This window comes from Sciurus vulgaris, assembly GCF_902686455.1.
Source record: "Sciurus vulgaris genome assembly, chromosome: 17".
Lineage (NCBI taxonomy): Eukaryota > Metazoa > Chordata > Mammalia > Rodentia > Sciuridae > Sciurus > Sciurus vulgaris.
The window spans coordinates 35,411,890-35,436,805 of record NC_136478.1 but is presented as its reverse complement, the minus strand read 5'-3'; the positions used below and the strand labels follow the sequence as shown (position 1 = coordinate 35,436,805).

Here is a 24,916-nt window from a genome sequence, read left to right as displayed (position 1 = left end):
CTAAGGCTTCTAGATGGTGAGTATGCCATGAATTAGCACACATACCCACATCCCCCAAAACCCAGAGAACTACAGTAATCAAGCAGAACCCAAGCAAAACCCAGGTATAAATACCTGGTTCAAAAGTGCAGTTGTGAGAACCCAGTGCTGGAGGACCTCAAGGCTCTTCCTGAGTTCAGCGGCCCAACCTGTCTCTCAACCTGCATACTCCAGGGCCCTGCCCCTAGCACAGGGCTGAGCAACAGGTGCCTTTCCAGGGCAGCTTCCCAAGGCCTCCTCACCCACCCCTGCCCCATATGCAGTCAGTCCTCTTTTAGTTCTTCACACTGTTCTTTCATATCACCTGATTCTCCCATTTGATTTGGCCTCTCCTTCCAGCCTGGCAAAGTGCAAAGGGCTATCAGTGAGAAGGCCCTTTTGGTGAATGAATGCCTGCTGTGGTCCCCAAGTCACTTTCACCTGACATGGCTCTCTTGTCATCTCTCACCTACTGACCATTCTCTAGCTTGGGTCACGAGCTACAAACTCTTCAGTGCAGGGAGCATGAAAATAGGGTGAATGTGGGAGAAGGAAGAACCAGCAGCCACCACTCCAGATTTGCTACTACTGATTTCACACCAACACAGGAGGATTTTAAAAATGACACGCCCCTGGTTAAGTTTTACTCAAGCTGGATTTTCCTCTGTTACTTTTCTGGGTTCCTTCTCTAGATCACAAACTTGGAGCAGGGTGCGCCTGAACTATGTGTGTGCCCAGAACCTAGCTTTCACAGTGGACTTGATTAGTCCTAAGTTTTCGGGAGGAAAAAAAAATTAAAGGTGTGGACTAAAACTTGGCATCTCAGATGTACCAGCACCTGCTAGATGATCTACCAGCCTAAGAAATGCAGCTTACTCCTACCATGTGGAGAAAACCCTAAGGTACAGGTGTCACAATGAACTGGTCAAAACCAGACCAGGAACACATAGATAATTTTGAAAACTACTCTTTTTATTTTTTGAGACAGGGTCTCATTATGTTGGCCACACTGATCTTGAATTCCTGGGCTCAAGCAATCCTTCTGCCTCAGCCTCCTGAGTAGCTAGCACTGCAGGTACAGGCCACCATACTCAGCTGAAAACCACTCAGGTCTTTCACACTAAGACGAGACAAAACTTACTTTTAAAAAGCACCAAAAGGGCTGGGGAGATAGCTCAGTTGGTAGAGTGCTTGCCTTGTAAGCACAAGGCCCTGGGTTCAATCCCAGCACAGCAAAAAAAAAAAAAAAAAAAAAGCACCAAAAAAAGACCACAATTAAATATCCACTTTTTCTTCAGACATGTTTTATTAAAAAAACAAAAACATTAATTTGTCAGCTTCTTTGTGATATGCTAAACCCATATGTAATGACTGTTGAGCATCTAACCTTAACAGTCATGAATATTAAAATCCTCAAACCAAGTCCTTTTAGAATGTGCATCTGTCCGAAGGAACAGGTGGTTGGTTCCTCACTAACTAACTCCCATATTAGAAAGGAAAATGGCCTTTTTCATACCTGTCATCATGAGATGCAATTCTTTCTCCAAAGACCATCCGGGCAGGAGTTAAAGATAATATTCCAAGCTCCTGGAGCTGGGTTAAGAAGTGCTGCTCTGTTCATGGAATAAGTTAAACACACATTCAGAAAAAGGCTATTTTCCCAGATGTGTAAATAAATGAAAGAACATCCAAATATTTCACATGGAGAGCTGTAGAAAACCTTTCTATTGACTCAATATTACTAACTTACTGGGAAGAATTAATTAAAAAGAAAAAGAATCAAGCAAGACCCATACTAAGGCAAACGCAGCATATGGACTGGCTGTTTTTTTTTTTTTTTTTTAAACATAAAAAGGTTCAACTCATTTGTTTCTTAGGAGTAAGCCACATATTTATACTTAAATGAACCATGCCATCAAAATCTTTTTTTTAAAAGTCCTATTATAAGTAGTAGAGCACAAGGAGGATGATAACGGAAGTTTTGAGAGAGTGGGAACTGGGAAAAGCAGTCTGAGTGGAGGCAGTGGGAGCCACAGTCCTCTCTGTCCCAATCCCAAGAAAGGTTGCTCGCTCCCTAGCCCAGGAGTCTTTCAAATCTCACTTCTGCTGCTCTCTTGTAATTTCTCTTAGTTATCTGTACAAATATTTACTGATTTTTCTGGGTGTGGATGATGACAAAGGAGAACTTGGGGCCAAAGCCACATTTCACACAACCAGGATTCTCATACCCGCATTCCATACAATACTCACCACTGACTTAAGTAAAACGCCCCTGGTGTGTTTGATGTTCTTAGAACTGTAAATGTGTAAGGACTATTAAGATTCTTTCAGGGATTCAAATTTCAAAAATAGCTACAAAATGAGTGGTTCTGTTTCTGTCTACATTTACCTTCTGTTAGGACGAATGCTCTCCAAAATGAAGGAAGTTGGGAGTACTTGGGAAATGTGCAGTTTGACCACTTCCCATTTCCCCAGGAACCCAGAGTCTCACTTCCTGCTTAATGTGTTGGACAAATCCTCTATTCACCCCAATACCAATTTACCTTTTCTTTCTAAGTGCTCTGACATGTTAAGCTCTCTGGCAAAGCTTTATCAATTGTCTTTCTATTATGACCTAAGTCACAAACGACTAAGTTTCTCTGGAAAATTTCATGAATCATAATAGGTTCAGACCTTTTGTGTGTGGTCTGCACAAAGTACTATATGGCTAACCAAAACAATATATATTAAAGTATAACTGTTGAAAAGACATATTTGAAGGTGCCAAACTTATCAAGCAACCATTTTAAAACATGCTATTTAAATAGTAGAAACCTGGTCTAATAAGAGGATGTATTTTAATTTTTAGAATGTCAAAAGAAAATTTTTGTGATGTATGATGAAATTACTAACAACTTTCAAACAATTATATGAACTTCACATCCTCCCTTCAATCACTTTTTATACTGTTATACTCTTCAACTGATATATTACTAAATGGAACAGACTTAGAATTTTGTTGTTAAAAGATGCTATCCACAACACATGGCTCTAAGTACTATGTGCTGCAATTATAAGCCAACTCATTAAATAGAAATCTGAAAAAATTATTTTGACTCACCTGTGACATTAGGATCTCGCCTTGTTCTCCACTGAGGGACAAACACAGTGATGTTTCTGTTGCCAAGTTTCCAAAAATATTCAACAGCAATTGCAATTCCACGACAAGAAAAAAACTTTTTTAGACCATGGCTGCAGGAAAACAGGTAAAATTTATTTCAGTTTAAAGCATGTTCAAAATGTAATGAGGAATCTTAAATTTCATAGACATGTAAAGCTATGGCAACTATAGGAATAGACAAACTTCAGAACCTTCTGAAGATTCTGATGACCAGTCAGAATTAATCTCCTGAAGCATATATTAGTGACTATGCTAGGTCTTCGGAGATTCAGTACATCATCTAACTTTTCTTCACACCAAAGTAAAATTTTCTGATAAAATAATATTTTCATCTTCAAAGTCTCAGTGATGAATGTAAACATTATCAATAATAAAAATTGGGCAGTGTTTATAAAAAAAAATAATAATATTTTAAATTTTTAAGAAGTCATTTCCACAGGGGAGAACTACAGGTAACATTTGTTTTCACATGTGATTGTGTGCAGAGAGTGCAGCATTTTCAGCTACTGACCACTACATTCTTATTATATTTCAGTTTCCTAATCATGATTATAAAAAACAAATAATTTGTGAATTTGTATTCATACAATTGTGCCCACCATTAATGGAAATATTTATGTCAAATACTTAGATGTTTATTGACATGAGACTGGTTAAAAAAACACAGGTTTATGTCCATGTGTTTCTTATGGGTACACTTGAAACTAGTCAATGTTTGTCACAATTTATTTTTTGTGGTATGTATAATGCAACTAACTTAAAAATATGGTACTAGTTTATTCATGCCTGAAATATTGGAGTCTAGGATGCCTTGTCTCTCACTTTTTAAGTAAGTGAAAGTTTAGGAGTTTGAGAATTTAAAATCTATAGTTGGTCTTTGTTAAATAAAAGGTTCACACTAAAAAAAAGTGAATTTTTATAATGAAAAGATAAAATTCATAGATAAAGAACAAAATTTCCTTTAATGATCTTTTACATGGCGGGGGGCGGTTAGCAGCAAAGCCTACTACTTTGCAAAACCAAAACAGAATCCATTGAAGGAGTTTTATCTCTCAATGATAGGTTATGGCTTTCCTTGTACTTTGTTTGGTTGATTAACTGGATGTGCTGTTTTGGTATAAAGTAGTGAGCTTCGTGGTAATATTTATTAATTAATGCAGTCCCCCCCCCCCCTTAAAGAGTTCATTCTACTAGGGGAAAAACTACTATTTTAAAGTTCTTTCTTGTCAGTGGCTTCCAGGAATCTCCTAAGGATCTTAAAATTTGTTGCTAAAGCAGAAATAGTTTAATAGCTGTGATGGTGCTTATGCCCCGTGACTGCCTGTGACAAATGAATGGTTTAAGATGTGACATTGTGATGTGATGACCACTATTACAATGACCAAGAAGCTGCCACCACCAGTTCCAGGTGGGCTCCAGCCCCTTTGGGAGAACTGTGAAACCTATCCAACTTAAAACTTACAGCAACTTTTTTTTTTTTGGGGGGGGGGGGGGATTCTTTACCAATGACTGAGCTACACCCCAAGTCATATTTTTTATTTTAAGACATGGAAGAGTTTAAAGATAAAATTCAAATGAAACTATGGAACCCTTGAAAGAAGCACAAAGGAGGAAAAATGGGCAAACATACAAGAACAGGCTGGAACACAGGTCAATACACTTTTACTGTGAAGGGCAATATGGTCTGTCTCACCGCTCTGCCATATGGTGTGAAAGCAACCACAGGCAAGCAGTTGTAAATGTGCAAGTATGGCTGTGTTCTATATTCACAAAAACAGGAGGCGGCTGGATTCACCAACAGTGTGTGAACCCTGACATAGAGAATAAAAAAAAAAAAAAAAAAAAAAGCATCCCCTCAAATCAATCTGGTAACACTTTCAAAGAAGAAAAATCTCAGTTAGGTGGTGGAGGGAGAGGAGGAAGAACACATCCTTCTACACAAATCCTGCCAGGCTTGGCTCTGGGGTCCTCTCTCATCTGACTGGTTGGAAGGGAGCTGGCCAAAGTGACCCTCCCACTCAATGAGCCAATATGCTCCTAGTTCTGGTCAGATGGTCTCTTACCATTCCACTCCTCCTGGCGTCTGACCTCTGAGCTTTCCCTTTTGTTGTTTACTTTGAGTGCAATGCTCTTGTACCTTCCTTGCCTCCCTAACCCAGTCCGTCTATGAAGCTGTCTCTAGACCCAAGTCCTCAATCAGTCCCTTCCTCTCCTCTCACTTCCTACATTGCTCTGTGCATCAGAAAATGAGATGGAGTAGAATTTAGATTCCCATTAGAGATAAGATGATCCTGACAGAGCGACCTGCCTGGGTTGCACAGCGAGGGTGGATGTGCTAGATCAGCTTAGGCTTTCTCGCCCCTGGCCAGTGCCTTTTTCCCTCCCCACTATTGCATGTGGTGGTGTCACTTCAACTGCCCTCGATGCCTGACAGGAGGCATGGGCCGAACACAGAACCAACAGCCAAGGTGATGAGAGTCATAAGAGCTGCTCACAAACTTCTTTTTAGATGCTAGAGTTCACCCCTTTTCAAGGAATCATAAATAAGAGATGATAGAGGCTCTCATCCAAAAAACAGTAAGTAAAAGTAAACAAACCCATTCTTTTTTTTTTTTTTTTTTTTTGCAGTGCTGGGGATCGAACTTAGGGCCTTGTGCTTGCAAGGCAAGCACTCTACCAGCTGAGTTATCTCCCCAGCCCAACAAACCCATTTTTGAAAATAATTCAGGAGTGGGTGGTTTATCTAAAGACATTCAAATACCGCAACGATATAGTAACATAAAATGTGGTGGGGGAGGGCTGGTGTAGTTTTTTAAAAGGGGGCCGTTTTTATTGACAAGGACAGGCCGAGATGTTAATGCTATCTAGCCCTAACATAAAGAGTCTAAACTACAACAACCAAACGGATACATGTTTAGCTCTAAAAAGGATAACCCTTGAGGGAAATGCACTTAAGAAGCTACGAGTGGTGGCACATGACTGTAATCCCAGCCACTCAACTCCACCGGGACGCCAAGACACGTGGATTGCTAAATTTGAGGCCAACCTCAGCAACACAGTAAGATCCTGTCTCAAGATTAAAAAAAAAAAAAAAAAGTTGGGGATATAGCTCAAGTGGTAAAGAACTCCTAGGTAAAATCCCCATTACCCCCCAACCCCGCAGAAGGGAAAGCTTACAGAGCCGGATGCAGTGACACATGACTATCATCTCAGCTACACAGGAAACTGAGGCAGAAGAAATACAAGTTTGAGGCCGGTCTCGGTAACTTAATGAGACCCTGTTCTCAAAGTTAAAAAAAAAAAGGGGGGGGGGGCAGGGCTGGGGATGTTCAGTGGTAGGTCACTTGCAGGGCTCTGGGTTCAACACCCAGTACTGGGGTGGGGCGGGTGGGAACAAGCTTATAAAGTGCTTCCTTATTATTCAACAGACATGAATGTATGCTACCAGCTTTCACATGATTCTGCTTGACTACTGTAGAAACTGAATGGACTGAAGTAGCCAGCTGCATTCCACTGGGTCAAGGGGGGCAGATGCAGGTAAAGGAATGCTGTTGCCCTGGTCCCCTCATAAGCACAAGCTCGGTGGAGAAAATGGAGTTCCTAGAAATATTCATCATCTCTGATTTCCAAAGTGATGTTTCTTGTAATAATCAAATCACTTTTGATACTCCGAAAAATCTCCAGAGCTGGAGGAAACAGTGCTTCAAAATTAGGGTGAAGAAATAACAGATAAACCCCAAAAATAAAACTATAGGGGGAAAAAAGTCAAGTGGAGCCAAATTATTGTCCTAAAAATATTTCAGAAGGACCATTAAGAATCCTTCCTACTTCCAAGTCTAGCATCTTGACTAGGCAGACATGTGTTTAATCCTCACTGCCTCCCAGCCTCTCTGTAACTGACATGGAAAGGTTAGTTTGTTGGTAGGTAAGCCCAGACCAGTGGTTTGTCTTGATCTAGAGATAGCACGTATTTAACATGTATAGTATACTTTGGGCAAGACCAAAACTCTGGAGCTCCCAGCTTCAAATGCAGAATGAATAGCTCTTTTGTTTGGGAGGCAGATAGATAGGTTCTCAAGGGAGATTTGAACACCCGTCCCATGACACTGGAAATAAACTATGTCGTTTGGTTGTTTTCCATATTAGAGCAGGGAGTTAACTAAAAGGAAGTGTGTCCAAAGCAAGAGATGGGAGACAGAAAAAGTCACAGCAGTCGTAGAGGCAGACAGGAGAAATAGTGCAAAGTCCTTTCTCAGTTACCCAGGAAAGAATTCTTTCTTTCTATAGCTTCCTCTTAACAAAGATACCCATGGAACCCAATATTGAAAGACTAGCATAAAAAGTGGCTAAAACACATAGTTCTAGCAACTGAAGGGGCAAGCCTCAGCTACATGGAAAATTATCAACCCAGACAAGTCAGGTGCTCTTATGCTGAAGTTTCGGGTTGACAGAGTCCAAATGTTACTTGCCACTACTGTGATATCTAGCCATATACCGCAAACAGTTTCCACTGACTCATCATTTGACTCATTCATGATGATGGGGGAAAAAAAATCAGTAAAGATAGACATAATCAGCAGCATAAAGTAGGGTATTTCGGAATTTCTCACTGGTTTGTATGGGCTGGAAACATAATGGAGAGTTATCTAAACAAAGGCTTTACAGAAACCCAGGGAAGAATAGGCCTGAGCTCCTTTCAGGTGGAGTTTACACCAATGGAGCCTATTGCTTAAGGACTCAAATTTCCTTTTTTTAAACTCCTTCCCCAACTAGTTTAGTCAAATAAGTACAGTTTACTCAGCAGTGGTTATGCAACACATGACTTAAGTCTCCAATGATGCCGAGACGTGAAAATTCCAACTTCAACTTCTGTGAGAGGAGACGGGGCTGCTCTGAGGAGAGACACCTCACGTGTGTAACGCTGGACAAGAGTTTTAAGCTAGTTCATGTTATGTAAATTAGAGATAATTTTTGCCTCATAAAACTGATAAACTACATTAAAAAATAATATCAGACATTAAACAGGTATTTTAGCTTTAAGCATCAAAATATTTATTTAACTAATGGCCTCAGCTAAAATTTAATCTAAATTGATCATTAGGATGACAATCAATACTTTACAAATGGGTGGTGAAAAGTAATTTAAAAAATCCTAACCTTTAAACCTTTTATTCACTCATTTATCAACATATCTTTATTGATTATCATGGCTGGTGGGGGTAGTCTGTGAACAGAACAGATTCAAGCAAGCCCCTTCACAGAATTTATAGTCTCACATTTATTATGGAAGCAAATGCTTAGAATAAGGGCTCATTTTTTTTTTTCCAACTTAAAAATTTACTGAAGTGAAATTGATTCAAAATTCAATTATGCAAAACAATCATTTGTAAGTGATCAATTCAATGGCATTTAGCACATTCACAATTCTGTGTGGCCACCACACAGAACTATATCTAGAGTTTTAAAACATTTCCATCAAAAATTAAAACCCAATGCCCATTAAAAGTTTCCCATAAAAGGGGCTAAGGAACTGGGCAGACACTTCACAGAAGATATACAGGTGATCGACAAATATATGAAAAAGTGCTCATCATCCCTAGTAATTAGAAAAATGCAAAGTAAAACCACCCTAAGATTTCATCTAACTCCAATTAGAATGGCTATTATCAAGAACGCAAGCAACAATAGGTGTTGGCGTGGCTGTGGGGAAAAAGGCACACTCATACATTGCTGGGGGAGTTGCAAATTGATGCAGCCACTCTGGAAAGCAGTATGGAGATTCCTCAGAAAACTTTGAATGAACTCACCATTTGACCCAGCTATCCCACTCCTCGGTTTATACCCAAAGGACTTCAAATCAGCATACTACAGTGATGCAGCCACATTAATGTTCATAGCCGCTCAATTCACAATAGCTAGGTTGTGGAACCAACCTAGAAGCCCTTCAACAGATGAATGGATAAAAAAACCTGTGGTATATATACACAATGGAATATTACTCAGCCATAAAGAATAAAATTATGACATCTGCTGGTAAATGGATGAAGATGGAGAACTTATCATCCTAAGTGAGACAGGTCAAGCCCAGAAAACCAAAGCCTGAATGTTTTCTCTGATAGGTGCATGATGATATATAATGAGAGGGGGTGGCGGCGGGGGCTGGGGGTGGGGGGAAGAATGAAAGAACTTTGGATATTGTAGAGGAAAATACGGTGGGAAGCGGTGGGGGACCGAAAGATAGTAGAATGAGACAGTATTACCTTATGTATATGTATGATTACATGAATGGTGTGAATCTACATTGTGTACAACCATAGAAATGAAAAGTTGTACCCCATTTGTATATAATGAATCAAAATGCAGTCTGTTAAAAAAAAAGGATTTTAATAAAAGATAAAATATAACCCAATGCCCATTAAAAGTTTCCCACAAAAAGGGTTGATTTTAATTAGACATTTTCAGATCAATCTATATCTAACTAAGCTAAACTGTGGGCAACACATCCTTTTGTAAAAATATTGCTTTTAAATTGAATATATGTGAATTCAAAGAAAATTCAAATTCTTCCAAAATAATCAGTTTTCAGAGAGAATTAATGAAAGCTTGTAGGTTTCCCTTAGTGCACTGACTGGTGGTTTTCAAAGGAGATACCACTGTGCAACGGTGTTAGGAAATATATGCCAGTATTTTAGGGTTCATCACGATAATGGGAAGAGGCACTATGGGCAAATGGGAAGGACCAGATATGTAAAACATCAGATCTAGACAGATGGCGCCACCCTAAATTCCAAATATGACCCCTCAGAGAAACATGCTATTTACTACTCCAGAAAGTTTTTAAAAGCAACTGCTCAGTCTGTGATAATTTACATTCTTCTTCTTGTTTTTATTTTTTTTTAAGAATTTGGGAAATCTTTCCACATGTAGAAAAGTTTCTGAAAAAAGGGTCAGTATTACTCACAATTATGACCTAAAAAAATCTTTTTTTTTTTTTTGGTGGTGCTGGGGATCGAACCCAGGGCCTTGTGCTTGCAAGGCAAGCACTCTACCAACTGAGCTATATCCCCAGCTCAACCTAAAATTTTTTATCATCACATGGCTCAAGAAATCCCAACAAAAAGAAAAAGAAATTCTCACAATGAGGGACTGGTGCTGGCCCTGAAACTCATTTTACATTATTATTTAGATAATGCTAGGCAGCTGTGGGTCATTTACTGGGTTTCCCCCAAAAGAGTTGCCAAAAACAAAGAAAACTGACAATAAATAGTATTATTTGGAAAGGAAGGCAAGTACACTACATATTTTTATGGCCAATCTTCAAACTTTAACATTTGAACATTTTCCTTTACTCTTTGGACAGCAAAATACGACACCAACAATTCATTCAAAAAATAAAAAGCAGCTGCACCAGCCTGGTGGTGCATGCCTGTAATCCCAGCTACTTGGGAGGCTGAGGCAGGAGGACTGCTAAGTTCAAGGATCCACAACTTAACAATATTCTGTCTCAAAATCAAAACTAAAAAGGGCTGGGGATGTAGCTTAAGGGTAAAATGCCCCTGGATTTGACCTCCAGTACCAAAATAAATGAATGAATAAAATAAAAAACCTGTCTCAAAATAAAGAAGGGGTGGAGATTTAGCCCAGTGGTAGAACTCTTGTCTAGCTTGCACGAGGCCCTGGTTTTGGTTCCCAGGACCATGAAAGTAAAACCAATAAATAAAAAGCAGAATAGTCCTTATATTAAAAAAAAAAAAAAAAAAAAAAGTAACATACTAAAGACCATCCATGCAACCCCAGGCTTGCTAAGGGGTTGGAGGATTGGCTGGATATGATGGGCAAGCCTGAGGAAACCAGTGGCAGGGTTCTGGAAGGTGGGATTCAAGTTGAGCCTCACTCCCACCCCCTCTCCCACCCACTGTTTACAGTCATGGATCCACACTCCCACAGGGATGTGGGCCTCAACCTGAGCCACAAGGCAACCGAGAACATAAGCAGACAGAGATAAGCTGCCACAGTGGACACCTTGCCAAACACACCAAGTTCATGTAAGACTTGACTTGAGAGGTGTGTGGCTATGCCCTAAAAGAGCAGTGTGTTATGGAGCTACTCAAGATGCCTAAGGGCAAATGGGTTCTCAATATCATCAAGAAGAAGGTAGGGATACAGATCTGTACTAACAGGAAATGAGAGGAGCTGAACTCACCACCATGAGAAAAATAGCTGCTAAGAAGAACTACACCCCTCTCACCTCTGTAATAAAACCTTCACAGAAAACATTCAGAACCAACACCATAGCAACAAATACTAAAATATTTCTGGATGAAATGAGGGTTTGAGGAGTAGCTCAGTAGATCACTTGCCTAGCAAGCACTGCAATAAACAATATGGGTGTAAGGAAGTAGGTGAGAAGACACATAAAACAAAAATTACAACCATATAATAAACATGTCTCAATAATCTTAATTTTTCAATTTCAATAAGTATTCCTAACATTTCAGGGCATTAATTGAACTTTTAGAAGTCCTGGGGAAAGGGGTCACACATTCAACAAGGCATAAAAAGTATTTTTAAGATTTGGCAAGGGCTGGGGAGATAGTTCAGTTGGTAGAGTGCTTGCCTTGCAAGCACAAGGCCCTGGGTTCGATCCCCAGCACCGCCAAAAAAAAAAAAAAAAAAAAAAAAAAAAAAAAAAAAAAAGATTTGGCAATGTCTCCCTCATTGCATGTTCAGATGCCCTATTTCTTGAATTGTGATCACCTAAAACACTAGACATTGAAGACTTCTATAAAATTTGCCCCACAGCTGCCCCGGTTCTTGAATTCATACATGTACAACTCTACAAAGTAAACATACTGCAACCTAGTCGAAGAGTGCATTCTTGTGATGGACTGAGTCTCAATCACAGCAGCTGAGCTTCAGCTAATCACAGGCTGCCAAGAGATCTGAATGTGTCCACATAAGGCAAGTGGCTCATCACACCATGCCCAAATAAGGCAAATGTAGAGCTACTATCAAACTGTTTCTCTATGTCATTTCCTTATTGCCTGTAAATCCTGCTTACCCACACTGCCAGCTGGAGCTCTCTGAACCTCTTGGGGTTCTGAAAGGAGCCCAATTCATGAAATCCGTCTTTGCTGAAATTAATTCTGCAAATTTAATTTATCTAAAGCTTTTAACAATGGGGTGACTGAGTACCACACTAGAGAGAAACTACCTAGAAGATGTTGAAATGGCATGATAATGTCCTTCAGGCAACAGATTTGAAGTAAATGAAGCTCAGACATATTGAGTGACCTGACCAAAATTAAACAGCTCCAAGGTGGGATGGACACTGATCCTCACACTCTTTTTAGACACTATGCTAAACTGCCCCTTGGAGAAGAAGCCTAACCCCACAGCACAGGAAAAAAAAAATTAGAATCCTAACTGGGGTTCTAAGACGGCCTAAACAGACATGATTTTTCCACTGTTTAGCTTTTAACTGGAAACAAATATTAGAAACTTTTAGTAAGAACAGAGGTCCACCGGGCTGGGGAGATAGTTCAGTCAGTAGAGTGCTTGCCTTGCAAGCACAAGGCCCTGGGTTCGATCCCCAGCACCCCCCCCCCCCAAAAAAAAAAAAAAAAAAAAAAAGAACACAGGTCCACAATGCAGCTCAAACTAATTTCCTTAAGAAGGAAACTGCTACTATTCTATCAAAAGCACAACCGAAATACATTACACCTATTACCATTGTATACTCTAGGTTAGTGACTAAGCACGTTCCAGCATAAAAAGAAAAACATCTGTTTTGCTCCACAATTGAATTCAGAACCAAATGGCACTCATAGGACTGATAATGTAATAACAAACACTCTATACTGCATTATCTTTGGGCAATACAGTGTGAAAAGATAAATTTTCTAACACTTCTTGCCCATAGGAATACAAGTTCAGGACACGGAAGTAAAGTTCATGACTCCGGAAGATGAAAAGACAAAACATTTCCAACTAGCTGGTTATCCCCACCTTGGGCAAGGCTATTTATTGATTCACTAGATACATGCATAGGACAGTTCTTTTTTTATATATATATGCAATTCTGAGACACTTCTTAGAGTACTATGTAAAACTATGAAATAATTTGCAGATAGAGGACTTACGTAATAGCAACATTGCTCCCGTCTATAACAATGTGCTTCAAATCCATTCTCCCTGGTTCATTTTTTAATTCCAGCTTGTAGGGTACTTTCAGAGTATCTCGAAACCTTTGAACCCCCGTAACTGAGGAATCAATATGATCAGAAGGTCCTGCCAACCTTGCATCAGTAACTGAAGGTAATAGCTGGGGTAGTGGCTTCGGTGGAGAAAGGGGTGGACAATTTGGCTTAGACTGAGGAGAGCTACAGTGTCCTGGACGTTTTTCACAGGCAGATTTCATATTATTTGAAAGCAAAGGTTCTGCTTGCTGTTGCAAACCATTTTCAGGAAAAACTACAATTCTGGGCTGGTGACTTGAAGATCCCCTTGAAACAAAATTGACGTCTTTGGGACTTGAAGGAGCAGAAGGTGAAAGGCCATCAGTTTCAATGTCTATGTTACAAGCATAGTTCTGATTTGAACCCCAGATTTCATGTTTCTGTTCTATTGGCACTATTCTGAAGGTATTAATTTTGCAATTTGAGGTACATGGTTTACCTTCTGTTTTGAATGGTAACTGAGAAAATTTTTCTACCATATTTTGCTGACTGTGACTCTGCGTTTTCTTTGGAGTAGAATCTGTTGTGAGGTCATTTATGCTGCTACAAACACCTTTACTTTTGGTTTTATTGATGTCAGTAGTACTAGGTGAAAATTCTCTGTTTTCTTGAAACCTTTTATTTTCTTTTTCAATTTCCTCTAATAGCAATAATGGTTCGGTAGAAGGCCCATACTCCCTAATGACCTTTTCAACGATTTCTTGAGAATAGCCCATGGTTTTAAAAAAGTTTACAAGGATACTGTATTCCATTTCCTCAGTAGTGTCTTTTACATCTGGACTTAAATTTTCAGAATCAGCAGAAGGATCAGATAGGTCAATGATTACATTTTCAGCAGATGTCTTGCCATCATGTGAGAGCTCTCCCTCTTGAACATTTTCTAAAGAAAACTGCTTCTTGGTATGCCTTTCCTCTGAATCAGAAAATCTCCTTTTGTGACAAACTCTCTCTTTGGAAAGTGCCTCTTCATCTGGGCTTAGACCATTTACTGGAACAAAAAGCACATCTGGTGAACTAGAAAAGACTGTGTCCATTTGTTTTGTAAGCTCAGAAACAGGAGTCCCAGCTTTATTTCTCGCATCTTCCTGCAAAACAATTTCATCTCTAGAAATATTCAGTCCTGTGGCAGCATTCTGTGTAAACTCTGTCTGTTGAGCATCTCTAATTTCAATAACATCATCATCTCCTGTTTTAAATAGATTCTCCTCACCTTGTGTGAGAGTCAAAAGTTCTTTTTTCAAGGAAGTGGGCAAAATCAACAAATCCATTGTAAAATTATCTGCATGGGCTTCAACAAATTGTCTAAATTCCCTTTTCACCTCTGATTCTTTCTGACTACTGGGTAGGTTCTCATTATTCTCAAAGAGCTTTACAAATTGCTGAATATGACTCCTGGCCATAACTACAGCCTCAGCACTTCCTCGGATGCCAAGAAGACCAATGTCAAGAACACAGAGGTCAGCACAAGTATCCTGAATCAAGCTCTTCAGAAACAGGCTCTGTGCCCCAACAAAAATGCAGTGCATGGCCTTGGGATAACATTCTCTTTCTTCTAGTTCAGGTTCACAGATTCCCTTGATATATTCCTATAAAGAGAAGAAAAGAAATTAGATCAACTTACAAAAGTTCCTTAATAGCACAGCACATATTAAGTCACACATATACTTACAAATGTCAAGGTGACTTTACAAAACATAAGCATGTTTATAATTTTGGGGAAAATGTCAGTTTCAATAAAATTGAGATTAACATATATAAACTATTTAATCATATTCAGAGGGAACTGAAAACTTTCCATCTATACATTTTAATTGTGTCTTACAGTGTGATCTTAAGAATTTGTCTAAGAGGATAAATCAGAGGTTGGATTTACTTAGATCTTCTGGAGAACAAACATCTTTGCTTGCTAGTGGTCATTTATTACAAGGACATAATCGAGAGATAAGATAATCAAATCATATGATTTATTAAAGAACAAATTTTGACTTTTGCTTTGCTATATTACTCCCAGTTTAGATGAAACAAACACTACGACCCTTTGTTTCCAGATTTCTTGAAGGTATTTAGAAAGAACATGATTAACAAAAATTATTTCTTCCAGCTGCTTACAATAATCTATACCCTATATAATTTTATGTTTGTTTTAGAAGAAAGTCCAGATTTTAGGGGTTGGGGAAATAGCTCAGTTGGTAGAGTGCTTGACTTGTAAGCACAAGGCCCTGGGTTCGATCCCCAGCACCCCCCCTAAAAAAGAAAGAAAGAAAGACCAGATTTTAAATGTAGACCTAAAAACAAATCATCAATGTCATTCTCAGATAATGGTACTGAAGGAGGCCTAAATAAGGTAGGAATGTGAACTGGGTTTCTCAGCAATCAGTTGCTATGAAGGTGGAAGACTGAATCCAGCAAGCAAGCAAACACACATGGGAACAGCGAAAGCCATTTGTGTATACAGCCACCTTTTGTTCTGCAGTTAATGTTTTGGTCTTAGATGCCAGCAATAATACCACTGGTGTGATCTTGCTCAAGTTACCTAACTTACGCCCAGTTTCTTCAACTGTAAAAGAGGCAAGAATAATGCAATCATTGGGGGTTTGCAGGAGTTCAAAGAAATAATGAAGTCCTAATACTACCTCATACATAGTAAATACTAAATATTAACACTGTTACTTATTTTATCAATGAAAAATTTCTGGAACTGATTATGTGTGAGAATAAACCTGGCACCAGACCTAATCCATACTTCAACTAACATTAGAATGGCTTTACCAAGTCAAGTGCAGTGGCACACACCTGCAATCCCAGTGACTACAGAGGCTGAGGCAGAAGGATGGCCAAGTTTGAGGCCAGGCTCAGCAACTGCGATTCTGTATCAAAACAAAAAGTAAAAAGGGCTGAGAACGTAGCTCAGTGGTAAAGCACTGCTGAACTCCATTCCTAGTCTCTCTCTACACACACACACACAGCATTACCCCAAATAGTGCTATTTAAAACTATCACTTGTGAATCACCTGTCAAAGTATATACATACTTGTATATTAAGTATATAGTTTTATATAGTTTACTATATACTTGATGTCACACATCATCTCATATTTAGAACGTATATTCAAATATGTGTGCACATTCCTTGTGCATCTATCATTTAGAACCACAAAATCCCTATGAGTAGATGAAACAGCACAAAGGAGAAGTTTGAACTAAATGCTATGATGTTCAGTTGGGCTCTTTGTTCTCTCACATCTCCCTCACATCTGGACTATCTGTGGTACTGGTGGTAAAGCATTGAGGAAATTGGAGCTGGACTAAGAAGCCTTATCTTTTTAAAAGCAAAATTTGCTGCTTTTGTTAATATAGCAACTTTGTTAAACCAATTTATAACAACTGATCATGCTTCTCCTGATAGCTCATGCACACTGTTAAATATTGGTGTTAGTATCCTTGAAGATTTCCAAATGGGCAACATTTGGCTAGTACACGTTTGTACTTATGTTGTATTTAGGTTGTGGCTTGGAGGGTAATTTAAAAATTGTTTTTAAACAAATAATAGGTAGTACACACTTGTCTGTGTACTCTTCATCTAGTTTCCTCTAATCACTCATCTTGTTTAAGGATAATGTAATATAACATAAGCTGCTCCCCGCATCCTTTCAAAGCTGCATTCATTTCCCCGCCTCACAACTACCTGTCAGTCTGTGAACATCCTAGTTAGCTACTGGCTCATCAGTCAGCTTGCAAGTATCCTTCTCCCGTTATTTGTCCCGTTAGCCTGGCGGAATTCAACTGCTTAAGGATAGCACCCGGGCCATCTGTTCTCATGCTCTCTCTTCTCCTCTCCTCACTTTCACGCTGTCTCCTCCATTTCTCTCTCTCTCTCTCTCCTGCGCACGCGCCCTTTCTCTTTTCCTCTCATTTTCTCTCTTACCCTGCAGGGAGAAACTCTATGTGCTTAATAAACTCCCTTATGTGAATTCCAGTGTCCAGAGTGGTTTCTGGGTTCTTACAGATAACATACTATTAAAAGCAGCACATCTATCAATATCAATTTTATCAATATGCCATTTTTTCACATGAATAGCTTGGAAACTACCATCTCAGTGGATTCAAAATTATTCTATTACCAAAAAGATTTCCTTCACGTGACCCCTTTACAGTCACCTTTATCTTTTATCCCTTGGTGCCTAATCTATTTTTACCTCTATAATTCTGTGACTTCATGAATGTTTTATGAATGGAATTATGTAATATGTGACTTCTGACATTGACTTTTTTCACTCAGCACAATGCTCTTCCATGTCACATATGTCAATATTTCATTCTTTGCTTACACTTACCAATATGTCATGGAGTTGATGAACCAGTTTTTAAACTACCTACCCATTGAGGGATACTTTGGTGTTCCTGTTTGGTACTACTGCAAATAAAGTGGGTAGGTTTTTAAGGGGACTCCGGTTTTCAGTTTTCTGGGATAAGTGCTTAGGAGTGCAACTAACAGAACACATGGTCAGTGCACACTTAGTTTTTCATATTTAGGACAAACTATTTTTCCTGAGTGGCCATACCAGTTTCTGCTAGCTTTTGGTTTGCTACTACTTTTTATTTTAGTAACTCTAACAGGAATGTAATTTTATCTTAGTTTACATTTTTCTACTGGGTACTGATGCTGGATATCTTTCCATGTGTTACTTACCATCTTCTTTGATGAAATGTTTTGCTTAGTTTGTCCATTTCCCAATGGATTTTTTTTTTTTACTGTTGAATTTTGAGAGTTCTCAATATACACTTTTGTCACATGTGTGGGTTATTTTCTCCGAGTCTGTTCATCCCTTCAACAGGGTGTTTTGTGACAACCAAAGTTATTAATTTTATCAGTTTTTAACCTTCAACAAGCCCTAGGTCCTGAGGATCTCTCCTATGTTATCTTATAAAAGTTCTACTTTGAAATCTATGATCTACTTTGAATAGATTTTTGTGTATGGTGTAAGTTTAGGTTAAAATTCATGTTTTTGCTTTATAGATATCAAATTGCTCTTTAAATGAAATTTCAAGGACTACCTATGGCAAAAACCAATTAACCACAGCCTGGAATGGTGGTGTAATCCTCATCACTTGGGAGGCTGAGGCAATAGTTAAGTTCAAGGCCTTGTCTCCAAATAAAAACTAAAAACTCAGTCATACAACACCCCTGGGTTCAAACCCCAGTACCCACTTCCAAAATCAATTAACCATACTTTAGGAAGCTATTTATGGGTTCCTTATTTTGTTCCATCAGTCCATGTATCTATCCCTTTACCAATACCATAGCTTTGATTACTCTAACTACATAACATCTTGAACTTGGGTAGAAACTCTTCCCACTTATTCTTCTTTTTAAAATTGTTATTTTAGTTCCTTTGCCTGTCCATACAAAGTTTAGAACAATCTTTTACCCTATCTACAAAATATCTTGCTGTAATTTTGTCAGTATAATTGTGTTAAGCCTGTAAAACTGCCTATTTGAGAATAACTGCCATCTGCTGGGTCTCCTGATCCAATGATCCATCGTCTCTCTCCATTTATTTGCTTTGCTTTCTTTCAGCAGCATTTTTAGTTTTGAGTAGACAAGTCTTACATAATTATGCTAAATTCACACTCTAGCCAATAATCCTTTCTTTTCTCTATCACTATGTTGCTCAAATTGGCCTTGTGATCATCCTCCTTCCACCACCTCCCAAGTATCTGGGATTTCAGGTTTGTGCTACCACTCAGCAAGTTTTTCATTTTTTGATTAATTATAAAAGGTACAGTATTTCCAATTTTGGCTTCTGTGTGTTCACTGCCGCATGTCTGTAATCCCAGATACTCAGGAGGCTGAAGGAGGAGAGTCAACAGATTTTCAAGATCAGCCTGGGCAACTTAGAACCTAGCTCAAAATAAATGTGCTAGGGTTGTAGCTCAGTAGCAGAGTGCTTGCCTAGCAATGAGAGACCGTGGGTTCAATTTCCAGTACCAGGGAAAAAAATGATCTCACAGATTTGTCCATGTTGTTGCCCTTCCACCTTCTTGAACTCATCTATTTCTAGTCAAGGATTGTGCGAGTGTTCCTGTACAATTTCTATGTAGACAATTGTGCCATCTGCAACTACTTCTTTTTCTGATTTACATGCCTTTTATTTCTTTTTGCAATGGCTGCAAAGTCTAGCACTACATTGAAGACTAGTGGTGAGAACTTACCTACTTGTCTTCTTCATGATCTAAAGGAGAAAGTGTTCAGTCTTTCACCATTAAGTATGGTGTTAGATGTAGGCTTTGTGCAGACGGTCTTATCAGTTGAGGAAGTTACTCTGCATTCCTAGTTTTCTTGGAACATGAACATGAATAGATGTTGGAATCTTTCAAACGCTTTCCTGCATCAACTGACATAATTATGTAATTTTCTCCCTTCTTCAGCCTGTAAATAAGGTGGGTTACACTCATTTTGATTCAGTCCTGCACCTCTCTTTTGATCATGGTATATGATTCTTTTATTTACTGAATTCTATTTGCAAATACTTTGTTAAGAACTTCTGCATCTAAGCTGGGTGTGGTGGTACATGTCTGTAATCCCAACAACTTGGAAGACTGAAGCACGAGGTTTCCAAGTTGGAGGCCAGACTCAGTAACTCAGCAAAACCCTCAGTAAATTAGCAAGATCCTGCCTAAAAACAAAAAGGTCTGGGAATGTAGCTCATTGGTATTCAACTCCTAGTACCTAAAAAAAAAAGGAACTTTTGAGTCTACACTCATGAAGGCTTTTGTCTCAAGCTTTCCTTTTTGGCCTCAGCACCACAAAACACCCAAACAAATGAAGTATATACCTAGCAGTCCTTTTTGGTTTTAGCATCAGGGTTAACACTAGCCGCAAATGAGTTAGGAAGTGTTCTCTCCTTACATTTCCTGGAAAATTGTATAAAACTGATGTTAATTCTTTAATTTAGTAGGAGTCTTCAGTGAAACAAGAATGCCTAGAGATTTATGTCAGTTTTAAAATTCATTCTATTTCCAGGGATTGGGGGGGTATAGCTCAGTGGTACAGCACTTCTCAGTAACTGGGAGGCCTTGAGTTCAATCCTCAACACCAACGAACAAACCCATTCAATTTTTCCTTAATAGCTTGAAGCTATTCAAATGATCAGTTTCATATGGCGCAAGTCATGGTAGCTTGCATTTTTGAGAACTGGTTCATTTCAAGGGAGCCACTAAATTTATGTATGCAGAGTTGTAGTATTTCCTTACCTTTTAAATGTATGGAGATTCTGCAGTGAAAATGTTTCATTCCTGATATAGTTAACTTGTCTTCTTTGTCAGTGTTGCTAAGAGGTTTTCAATTTTATCAATCTTTTCAAAGGGATTAACTGGTTTTTCTCTCGTTTGCTTTCAGTTTCATTAACATCTGCTCTTAAATGTATTGTTTCCCTACTTCTGCTTGCTTTAGGCCTATATTACTCTTACTTTTCAAGTTCACAGACAAGGAAGCTTAGATCACCGAGTCTTCTTTTCTTGCACTTACATGTTATAGATCTCCCTTTGAGCACTGCTTCAGCAGCATCCCAGTGTTCTGATGCACTGCCTTTTCCATTTCCCTTCAGGGGTTGGGGGGATTACTCAGTAGTGGAGTGCTTGCTTAACATGCATGATGCTTTGGTTGTTACCCCTGGCATCACAAAGTAAAAAACAAAAAAATAAACAAAAAAACCCTGGCATCCACAGAAGATCATGTTCAAAAATAAATAAATACAAGTGAGAATTTCCTTGACCCATAAATTATTTAGAAGTGTGTTGTTTAGTTTCCAAGTATTTTAAGATTTTTCTGTTATCTCTGTTATTTTGGCTACTGTGTGGTCAGAACATTCTATTATGACTCAGTCTTTTAAATTTACTGAGATTTATTTTATGGCCAGGACAAGGTTTATCTTGATAGTTCTGTGGGTGCTTGAGAAAAACATGTATTCCACTGTTGCTGGGTAGTAATTCTATAAATGTCAAAATACAATCTGGTTGGTTGATGGTGGTACCTGTTGGGGGCTGTACCATGTTGACCGGGCGCCAGATCACATCGGCAGCGAAGAGGATGATTGAGATAGGCACACTCAGGTGATTTATCGTCCACGCACACAATGTATGCGCATGTGTTCTCGAGCACTCCTAATTGTGCCTGCTCTGAGCGTCTGGCCTAATCTTTGCGTAAGAGGTGTGGCCCTGCTCTCCGCCTCCTGGAGATGATATAAGCGTAGGCGGAGCGAGCCAGCGCAACACGCAGCAGCTAGTAGGGAAAAGCGGCGGCAGCTAGCAGCACAGCAGCTAGTAGAAAGAAGAACACAGCAGCTAGCAGGAATAGGGCAAGAAGAAAGAAAAGACAGCGGAACAGCAGCTAGCAGAAATAAGTGGCGAGCAGATAGAAGCACCGAGTAGGGGCAGCGGCGGAAGGCAGATCGCAGAATGGAGAACTGAGACGCATCACTAAAGCACCTTAGGTAGACGCACCCTTAGTTCACAGGATGCAGGACGCACCACTAAGAAGCAGCAGAAAACTAAGAAGACGTAGATATCTCTGAAAGCAAAGTCTCTCTCTCTCTCTCCTCTCAAAGCAAGTAAGCCTCATTTCCTCTACCCTCTATAAACAAACAAGAAAGCAGTGCACGAAAGAGAAAGAAGTAGCTCAGTTTCCAGTCCACAACCCATAAGACCCGTGCAAATTGTTGCTGCAAGCGGTGACAAATATCCACGGATTTTGTACCGCAAAGAGCCAGCGACAGGTACCAAGTTCTTCTGTACCCTTGCTGACCGATCTTCCCTTTAACAGGTCTTATCAATAGTTGAGAAAAGGGTAATGAATTCTCCAAATACAACTGTGGATTTATCAATTTCTCCTTTCAGTTCTTCAGTTTTTGTTTCACATACTTTGCACTTTGTTACACATTTAACACATCACATGTCTTCTTGGTGAACTGACCTTCTTATTATAATGGCTTCTTCATCTCTGGTGATTTTTTTTCTGCTCAGCAGTCTACCTTGTTTGATGGTCACATTGTCACTTCAGCTTTTTTTCCCCCTGCTTCCAGTACTGGGTATCAAACTCAGAACTTCAAAAATGCTGGGCAAATTCTCTACCACTGAACTACATCCCACCTTGCCTTTTTGATTAATGTTACATGGTGTATTTCCCCCTCTTTTTGTTTTATTTTTTAAATACTGTAATATTCTTTGGAGAGTATGTACTTTCAGCTAAGGCTTCTTTTATTTTTATTGTATTTTTTTTTTAATGAGTTTCTTTGAAACATCCACTTGGTTACGTGTTTTAAATCCATCCTGACAACTTTTTAATTGGTGCATTTAGATTATTTACTTTTAACACAATTGGGAAATCTGGAATTAAGTCTATCATTTTATTTGCTTTCTGTTTGTTGACATATCTTATTTCTATTTTCCCTATTTGGTCTTCTCTTGCATTATATGAACATTTTTAGTATTGTAATTCATTGAATTTTACTATACCTATTTATATAATCTTTTGAGTGGTCACATTAGTGATTACAATATACTTATTTAATTTGAACAGTCCACATAGAATCAAAATTCTGTCATTTTTGGCTGGGGATATAGCTCAGTTGGTAGAGTGCTTGCCTAGCATGCACAAGGCCCTGGGTTCAATCCCCAGCACCCCACCCCCAAAACCTGTCATTTTAAGGAGTGTATAAAAATCTTACTACCTGTAAAATCATATCTATTATTTTCTGTACCATAACACGTTTTGACATCTTAGGGTGCCTGAGAGGTGCTGAACAGCTCTTTTTGAGCATGCCTTTCAGGTGTAGAATGCACAGTCTAGTATTCCCACACCACCCACTTCCTTAACTAATGCTTACATACCAAGCAAATGTTTCCCTGCCCTAAATCAAGTCACAGTCAGAAGTCAGACTAGAATAGTCATTATAAAGGCCTGATAATTACTCAAACAAGCCAACCCCTAAGTGTTTATCCCATCCTGCTCTGTTTTCCTCATGGAAAGCCCAATAAGGGCTGTAGCCCAGCCTCCTGACTAAAACCTGATGTTTCCCTTGTCGCCCTGCTGGTGTGGTATGCTCCCTTCTCTTGACCTGTGTGTCCTCACTCGGTCACCTCCACTAATTCAAACCGTTGGGCACAAATTTTAGGACACACAGTTATTCAGCTTTCTTTAATCCTTGCTACCTTTCCTCTCTCCTCACTTTATGTTATACATGTTTCATATTATATGTGTATTCACTGGAAAGTCCATCAGACCATGTTGTATTTTTTGCCTTTTTAATGAATCAAACTCATGTTAAAGAAGTCAAGAAGACAAAGTGACCCAGTACAGCTACCCAAATATTTACCATTTGTCTCTATGATTCCCCTTCAGTTTTTCTTCAATTGAAATCCTTTATTTCACTTTTACTCTGCAAAGATACCTTCACTACATAGAGAATCCTGGGTTAGAAGTTCCTTTCATTCATGGCTTAAAAAATATTGTGTCACTTCCTTCTGGCCTCTGTGGTTTCTGATAAAAACTCCACAGTCAATTTAGTTATGGATTCCGAACAAACAATGCATTTTCTCTGGATGTTTTCGTAATTTTTAATTTGTCTTCAATTTTCAGGAGTGGGCTTATGATATATTTGGATGCAAGATTCTATGGGTTTACTGTTTGTGTTCACTAAGCTTCTTGAATAATTGTTATAACTTTTGCCAAATCTGAGAAGTCTTCAGCAATTATTTCTTTAAATACCTTTTATTCGGCACCATATTTTCTCCTGTTTTCATTCTGCCTCTCCATGATTCAGATTACATAGTGTTTATTGTCTTATCTTCAAGTTCACTAACTTTTTCTTCTATTATCTCCATTATAAATATCAAGCTCAGGACTGGGGATGTAGCTCAATTGTTGCACACTTGCTTAGCATTATGTGATCACCCTCAGTAATTAACCAACTACCAAATTAAATAAAATTGAGCTCACCTGTAAGTTTTTATTTAGATTATTTTTCAGTTCAAACCTTACCACTTGGTTTTTTATGTCATTTCAACACGTGTCTATTGTCCTTTCAGGTTAGAACTGCAATTTTTACTTTCTTATGTAAATACACCACCAGTGAAACTCCTTATCATGTACAACCACAAGAATGGGATCCTAATTAAAATAAGTTATAGTTCATGTATGTATAATATGTCAAAATACACTCTACTGTCATGTATATCTAAGAAGAATTAAAAAAAAAAAGAATTCCAATTTTCAAACATGCATACCTGTAATCCCAGCAATTTGGGAAGTTGAGGCAAGGTTGTAAACCTTGGCAACTTAGTGAGACCCTGGCTCAAAATTTAAAAATTAAAAAGGACTGGGGACGTAGCTCTGTGGTACAGTACCCCTGGGTTAAATCCTGGGTACTGAAAAAAAAGTTGAGATTTTCCTAGTTCTTTATATACCAGCTATTTTTCTACTATCCATTTTTTATGTTATGAG

At 38.8% G+C, this 24,916-nt stretch overlaps 1 protein-coding gene across 1 annotated transcript in view; it reads right to left on the bottom strand.

The window, feature by feature from the left end:
* The window catches only part of N4BP1 (NEDD4 binding protein 1), a 48,201-nt gene that overhangs the window by 5,819 nt on the left and 17,466 nt on the right, over window positions 1-24,916 (bottom strand). The window contains 3 exon segments of the mRNA XM_079117629.1: window positions 1,535-1,631; window positions 3,119-3,249; window positions 13,321-15,002. Coding sequence (XP_078973755.1) covers window positions 1,535-1,631; window positions 3,119-3,249; window positions 13,321-15,002 — 1,910 coding nt within the window.